The 7,760-nt window shown below is 32.8% G+C and overlaps 1 protein-coding gene and 2 non-coding genes across 3 annotated transcripts; all 3 read left to right on the forward strand.

Annotated features, from left to right (window-relative positions):
• The first annotated feature begins 959 nt into the window (after positions 1–959).
• On the forward strand, positions 960–2,719 carry LOC104213486 (F-box protein PP2-B15-like). Its single transcript, XM_009763001.2, has 3 exons — positions 960–1,267; positions 1,473–1,591; positions 2,025–2,719. Exons 1-3 carry the CDS (start codon positions 989–991, stop codon positions 2,497–2,499), a joined length of 873 nt encoding a protein of 290 aa, XP_009761303.1. The 5' UTR covers positions 960–988; the 3' UTR covers positions 2,500–2,719.
• Positions 2,720–5,998: 3,279 nt separating this feature from the next.
• Positions 5,999–6,100, forward strand: LOC138882027 (small nucleolar RNA snoR69Y). The gene has a single exon (XR_011403487.1). It is a non-coding gene; the product is annotated as a small nucleolar RNA snoR69Y (small nucleolar RNA).
• A 114-nt stretch (positions 6,101–6,214) lies between these two features.
• On the forward strand, positions 6,215–6,300 carry LOC138882033 (small nucleolar RNA snoR53Y). Its single transcript, XR_011403493.1, has one exon. It is a non-coding gene; the product is annotated as a small nucleolar RNA snoR53Y (small nucleolar RNA).
• The last annotated feature ends 1,460 nt before the right edge of the window (positions 6,301–7,760 follow it).

A 7,760-nucleotide genomic window follows, 5' to 3' on the forward strand; every position in this document is an offset into this window, starting at 1 on the left:
TAAGGGTTTGAAGAGATATGTTTTGGACCGTTTGATGCATTAAAATGAACGGCCCAGATCTGCCGAGCTCAAACGACATCGTTTGGTTATAAGGCGGAATTGGGTCGGGTATTGGGTGGACTGGGCTGGATTTTAAACGGGTAAAAGAGAATCGAGCTGGGCTTAAAAGCTTTGAACATGACTTGGCCCAGATCTGATTTTTATTCCTTTGCTTTTCATTTTTCCAAATTTCTTTCTTTGCTCTTAATTCTTTTTCTTCCTTTTTCAAGATTAAATCTAAATCTATTAAATCCTAAAACCTAATTAACCTATCAAAAATACTAATTAAACCCGAATAACAATTACCTCAATTAAAGAAAATAAATTAAAAGAAAACTACTCAAAATTCAAAATTAAAAGTAAAAGTGCAAGTTAAACTATTTTTTGTGATTTTTTTTTATAAATTAATTAATTAATTAATCCTAAAATTTTAAATTAAATCCTAAATGCAAATGCACATATTTTTTTGTATTTTTCATTAATCAAATAAAGTAAACATGTACAGACAATATGCAAGCAATAACAGAAAATACCACAAAAATCCACAAAATTGCAAACAATGAAAGAAATTATTTTGTTTTGAATTTGTGGGAGTAATTCATATAGGGCAAAAATCACATGCTCATTAATTGTTGTTCTAGTTTTCAATATCGTTACTCATCTTTGAACAGTATATAGAAGTTATCTTACTTAACGGGTCAAATCTTAAGTATACAAGTTGAACTATAAAATTAGGCCCATGTATTTTTCTGAGGTCAAGTTATGCACATACAGGAAACCACTCGCTGTCTCATTCCGATCATGTCCTCATATGTTAAATTCATGTCGTCATCCATAGGAAATTTGTACCTATTTTTGTCCTTATTATATTACTCCGTTCCTAACATTTCCCTCTTTATATATAAGTCATTTCTAAGTATCTTATGACATTCTTATAATATATCCAGTCATGGCAATCGATGAAAGTGAGATAATGAAGCTCGACCTGTTGCCAGAAGATTGTATCGTTCAAGTCCTCTCATTCACTTCTCCTCATGATGCTTGTCACGCGTCGTTGGTCTCGACTATGGTTCGTGATGCAGCCATATCAGACTTGTTATGGGAGAAATTCTTGCCATCTGATTATCGACAAATCATCTCAAGATTAGTATTACCAATTAATTTTGCATCAAAGAAAGAGTTGTTTCTCAAGCTCTTTAACCCTCTTCTCATCGATGGTGGTCGCAAGGTACGTACGTCTGCTTTGCTTATAATCCTGGTGTAAATTAACAAGAATAGAGAGATTGATAAATATTTTTTTTGGAGAGGCCAAAAGGAGAAGAAAAATATTGTTATACTCCGACATTATTATTGGTGATTTAATCCACAATATGAATACTGATGATAAAGAACTCTTGCATCTTCTCATTTTCCTTTCTATAACATTATTGCAGACCTTTTCAATTGATAGAATATCATGTAAAAAATGTTATATATTGAGTGCAAGGGAGCTATCAATTGCTTGGTCCACCAATCCCCTCTACTGGTGCTGGAAACCCCTCCTTCGTTCAAGGTCGTCGCTTTCTCCTTTCCTTTTTTTTTCTTAAGAAGAAATTTTGAACTAAATATTTTTTTAGCAGATTACTAAGATCGTTACGCTACCTGTTTCATTTAGTCCTTAATATAATGCCTATTTAACCTCAAATTTTATTTTTATATCAATGATAAATAAAGTCAAAATTTTATTTTTCTAGAAACTATGCAGAAGTAACTATAAGTCAATTTTTGCATTTAAAAAATGATAATATGGTATCAGTGGTGAATCCAATGTTTATTAGTCCGGAGAGTTTGGAATAATTACTTAGTGTTTCAGAGGTCAAACTCTATATATGTGTGCGAAAAATATATATAGTTAGAATCCACGAAATTTAAATTTGGATACATCTGCAGGTGCAGGATATCCTTCAAAATCTAAGTCAAAAAATGTTTTTATGTGTTCCCAACAGATTTCCAGAAGGTGTTGAGCTTATAATGGTATGTTGGCTAGAAATTAAAGGAACGATAAACACTCGAATGTTGTCTCCACGTACAACATATGGAGCTTACCTCATTGTCAACCTGGCTGGTCGTGCTTTCGGCTTAGAGTCCTTGCCATCTGAGGTATCTGTAAAAGTAGGAGGAGACCAAGAATCCAAAGGAATTGTATATCTACGTCGTAACTATGCTAACAGTAGAAAGCAAGAACTGGAAAGGGTTATAATGAGACACAGGGTTGAGACATTGAGATCAAGAGTTGATAATAGAGGAGGGAAAGAGCGTGCTTTAACTGATAGAGAAGATGGATGGTTGGAGATTGAATTAGGTGAATTTTACAGTGATGGAGTCAATGATAAAGAAGTGACAATGTGCCTTAGAGAAGTCAAAGGTGAGCATCTCAAAGGAGGACTTATTGTTGAAGGCATTGAGCTTAGACCAAAGTAATTTATTACTAGTAAAGGATTTTTTTTTTTTTTTTTTTGGTTTATGGGTGGATTACGAGCCCGTTTGGATTGGCTTAAAAAAAATTGGTTTTCAGTACAAATAGCTTTTAAGCCAAAAGCCAAAAAGTAATAAGTTGATGTTGCCCAAAAAGTTATTGTTTTTTGCTTATTTTAAGCAATTTTTAATTTATTTTAAGCACTTTTTAACTTTATCAAACAAAGTCAATCCAATTTGTGTAAACGCATTTTTGCACGAGCACTATTTCGGATGTGAATGTTACAGAAAGTGCTCTCTGACTAGACTGATGTTATTGGTACATAATTTAACTATCGCATTCAATTCCTTCTTACTGTATTACTACTCCAACCGTTTTTTATGTGAATTATTTTTTAGTATGTTTCTAAAAGAAAGATTACGTTGTAAATTTGAAAATAATTTATTTTAAACTTATTATTTTACCTTTAATAAAATAATTTATAGTCACACAAATATTTGTGTCTTATTTTTGAGTCACTAATTCCAAAAGTCTTATTTTTTTTAAACTCCATGTTCCGTTAAAATAGGTTCACATAAATTAAAATGAAGAAAGTACTATTTTCTTAATATATCACCCAACTCAGCCGTACAACCCAAATGAGCATATATTTTGGTAAAAATTGCACGGGGCGCCCTATTTGGTCGTCCCCATTTAACCTATACTCATTTCTTAAAAAAGTTTTAACTTGTACCCACTTTTTAAACAACTTCAGCCCACTTTCTCCTCCTCCTTCTCCTCCTTCGTTTTCTTCTTCTTCTTCTTCTTCTTCTTTCTTCTGCTGCTGTTAGTGCTGCTATGAAACTTCAGTTCATGGGGATGATGTTGCCATAAGTATGTTTACAACAACAACAACAACAATAACAACCCAGTGTAATCCCACAAGTGGGGTCTGGGGAGGGTAATATGTACGCAGACCTTACCTCTACCCCGAGGGACAGAGTTATCAGATTATTTAAAAATAAATTACAAATAACTTTCTAAATTAAGTACGTACATATATGTAAATATAAGTTCATTTCTTTTAATTCATATTCTATTATTTTTTTGGATTCAGCTTTGTACATTATCAATACATTTTAACATGTTGTGCTAAATCATTATCTAGTTTTCAATTACTAATTCTACTTATGATAAACTTATTATCTGTACAAAAAATCAATTACATGATAGCATAAAACATGCTGAAGTTCAGCAAATATAGAACAAAATTTCAGCTAAAACATGCTGAAGTTCAGCAAATATAGAACAAAAGTTCAGCTAAAACATGCTTAAGTTCAGCAAATAGAGAACAAAACTTCAGCTACTATGCTTAAGTTCAGCAATTACAAACAAAAACTTCAGCACACTTGGTTCAACAATTTTTGCTACTATGCTTAAGTTCAGCAATTACAAACAAAAATTTCAGCAAATAGAGAACAAAACATCAGCTGTTATGCTTAAGTTCAGCAATTACAAACAAAAATTTCAGCACACTTGGTTCAGCAATTTTTGCTACTTCAGGCTCGTCTACTAGAATGCTGAAGTTTTGTGTGATTGCCTTTGCTATTTCAACCCCGTATGCTGAAGTTACGCGAAAAGTGGGTACGCTTGCAATTTTTTTTGCAAAGCAAACACAAATTAAAACGTGACCCAAAAAGCTGGTATAGATATAAATGCCCTCGTATTTTGGGATGTTACCCGATTGGACCCATATTGTATAGTAAGTATCTTTTAAAATAAAAATTTCACGCTAAACAGATTTTGATTCCACCCATCTTCACTCGCCACCTCTTCTAGGTTTGTTATGAAGTTAACATTTTGATATCCAAATAAAAACTTAGACTGGGGGAGTTGGAAACTTTTCAAATCTGATTTTTTTGTGAAAGAATCATGCTCAAAGTCGAATGGATGTTGTTGAAATTAGTTGATAACAATCCAAGAAGTTTTAATCTAGAGATTTGATTCGTTTGGGACTAGTTTGCAAGTGTTTGGGAACGAATTTGGTAAGGTGAAATCGAGAGATCCAGGTTCTTGTTTTTTGTCGAAGTTATCTCATGATTGAAGTTATGAGTATGGTTTAGTTGAGGTTTGGAGCCTATTCTAAATTTTTTTTGTTTGAGTTGATGTATATTGGTGAAAAGAATTGAATGGTTGTTATTAATATTGATGAAATTATTTGGGTGAAGTTCGTCCTAGAGTTTGAGATCCATTTTGTGATGTTTTAGACCCATGGAATTTCGTGAGTTCGAAGGAGACGAGTCCATTTCTTACTAATTTATAGACTCCCAAATGAATATCAAATGATCAATGTTGAATATATTATGCTCCTCTATTATGGATTCCTCCGTTGATTTCAGGAAACGTGCTTAACACTTAACAATTTGTGTATTAAATAAAAATAATCGAATTATCTAGGCCTGACATTAATAAAAGAACAACATGTGAAAAAAGTTTGTATGAAACCTTGAAACAAAAAGTTGTGCAAAAGAAAGCTTAAAGGTACCAAAATGAAATAAGGAGAGGTGCTATGCAAAAAGTAAAATACAAGCTGAATTAATTTATGTCCATTCATTTCATAATTTGTTCGAATGAGCAGACAGCAATGCTATGCAAAAAGTAAAAAACAATTTGAGATTGATAATATTTTTTTATTTTTAGACTGACATAATTAATACTTTAGTTCTATTAAGAGGGGGTGCTTTGAGATAATTAATCAAATTATGGCTTTGATCCGTTATTCCTTATAGCTCTCGCTATTTTGTGCAGTTTTCCTATGATAAAGTCAATTTAGATAAAGGAATTTGACTTGACGAGGAATCTCAAATGGCATGTGAATGTTATTTGATTTGAAATAAGATGCTCCCGAGTGTTGAAAATGAATAAATAAGAGCTCAACTATAATTTTGATTTATACTTCAAAATTAAATCTGTACAGACTATTCTCCCCTGACCCCACATGTTGAGATCAAACTGGGTTTTTTGTTGTTGTTGTTGTAATTAAAACTGGCTTGCTATATTTAGGGATATGTCACTCTCGTCAAAGCCAATAAGGGGCAAGTGGATAGTCATTCTCAGGATGCTATACTTTTGTCCAGAAAATTGAATTGAAAAACTGAAATTCAAAACTTATTAGCTAAATTCTAAATAGCAGCCCTTTAGCGTGACTACCTGGTGTCATTTCTACAGCCTTAAACGACCTATAGGTATGTAAAAATTCCTATCAGAAATAAGTAAGTCAGGCCCAACTTTAGACTAAATGGGCCTCTGCTATCTCGGGAGCCCGTACAGTAAAAGGCCCCCACCGGGGAACATCAGCCGCTGCAGAAACCCTAGCCCTAATCTATTTAAACCAGTTGCCTCCTCCTAGCTTCAACCATCTGCATCTCACTGAGATAGTTTCCCTGTATCCTTTTTCCTTCCACTTCTAGTTAGTTCTGTTTGGTTTATTTTGTTTCAAATTTTGTTCTATTGTGTAACATAGAGGGCGATTGCAATGATGATAACATTTCCCAGCTCATTATGAGATCTTATTTGTTAAGGTCCGGGAATATACTCCGTTTCCAACACATACATCTGAGCTTCGCCCTTCTTTTTTCTTTAATTTTCTCTTCATTCAAAATCAAGATTAAATTTTTAACAATTTTCTTTTGTGATTTACAATTTTTTTTTTGGTGTGTGTGCTAAATCTGGAAAATTGGCGTTCCCTATGATGATATAAGATTGACCATGCTAATTCCGAAATTTGTTTCTGAAGAGAATTTATGTTATGATTATCTGAGGGAGCATTCTTGCATCTTTTTCATTTTTATTCCCTCACAATGTCAACTTCGGTTTTATTTTATCAACAAGCGCGAGAATATCTGGTTACTTGTAGAGTCTAGATATCAAAAATTTGATTTTACGCCTGTCATCCCGATCTTCCAACTAAATTAAGTTTAATAGCTTCAAAAGAATTTTTCATGTTTTGTTCTATTTTTTTATAAATAACAGTGTCAAAAACAATTACCCCATTCAAAATTGTTGTAATTAATTTAAACTTTACGTTTAGTAATTTGGACTTTCTCTGAATTGAATAACAAGACAAAAATAGAAAAAGAAACTTTTTTGTAGAAGCATACATATGGGATTGATTTATTGTTTGATCGTTGTGATCAGGGGTGGCAAAATGTTAAAAAAAAATAGTTAACCACCTGTATTATCCACTAAAAAATGGGTTGGATAATGAACTTTTTAAAAATAGGTCAAATATGGATAACAAATGAGTAATTAATAAATAATCAATGGGTCTAACTTTTACATTTGTAAAGCCTCAAATTGGGGTTTCTCAAGTTAGAGAGTAAGAATTTTTCCAAAAGTGATCATATACAAGAAGTCATGCATAATATGATAATCTGTATTATTTATCGGTTAATTTGTTTTTTTATCCGTATAAAATATGAGTTAGGTCGGATAATTGATCCGTTTTTTATTATCCGTTTTAACCTGAACCATATCGACTTGACTTGCCCGTTTGCCGCTCCTAGTTGTGATCAACAAACAACAGTAGGTAAGTCGTAACAGTTATGGACGCAAGAATTTATGCTTGGAACTTCACCCGAATTGGTTCCTAATATGTAATGTAGAACTTTAACAATGTTATGTTAATCTAGTTTCGTCTCACACGACAGAACTCATTAACAAAGAGTTTTAACGGGGGAAGTCGTTGGTTCCTAATATCTGAGGTGGACTAGTAGCAGTCCTTAGTTATCAGCACATTTTGTTAGTTGACATTAAAGTTGTATTATCTTGATAATTTATGATCTGAACTACGAATGGAAACATAGATATAGTAAAATATGCCAAATTAATAATAAGAGTTAAGCCTACAATTGATTGGAAAAACAAGAATCAATTAGGATATGAAGTCTAGTTAGCTCTTCGAACTCAATCAATTATAACCCTTAATGTCACTTCCTTAGTTGTTAATTAAGTACACGTATGGTACTTGACAACTCGCTCACGATCTTGCACAACTTGCTCACGTTCTTGCTAAGTTTTGTATTAGAGAGAATTTAAATTGTTTGCTTGGTGAATTACAAATGAGTGGCTCCCTTTATATACTAGTCTCCTAGAGGCTAGTGTGTAAATATTAATTATTATATAAGTCCTTATTATTTAAAAGATAAGGGCCTTGGTAGGTAAGTGATAAAGTTCATAGTCACGTTCTCCCATGGGCGCTCTGCAACTGGTAGTGGCTCCAAAAGTC

Source organism: Nicotiana sylvestris, chromosome 1, assembly GCF_000393655.2.
Source record: "Nicotiana sylvestris chromosome 1, ASM39365v2, whole genome shotgun sequence".
Lineage (NCBI taxonomy): Eukaryota > Viridiplantae > Streptophyta > Magnoliopsida > Solanales > Solanaceae > Nicotiana > Nicotiana sylvestris.

Bases quoted from the DNA above. Each gene is read 5' to 3' on its own strand.
- LOC104213486 (XM_009763001.2), top strand. From the start codon at position 989: ATGGCAATCGATGAAAGTGAGATAATGAAGCTCGACCTGTTGCCAGAA. The intron at 1,268-1,472 runs GTACGTACGTCT...ACATTATTGCAG, and splicing joins TCATCGATGGTGGTCGCAAG to ACCTTTTCAATTGATAGAAT. The intron at 1,592-2,024 runs GTCGTCGCTTTC...TGTTCCCAACAG, and splicing joins AAACCCCTCCTTCGTTCAAG to ATTTCCAGAAGGTGTTGAGC.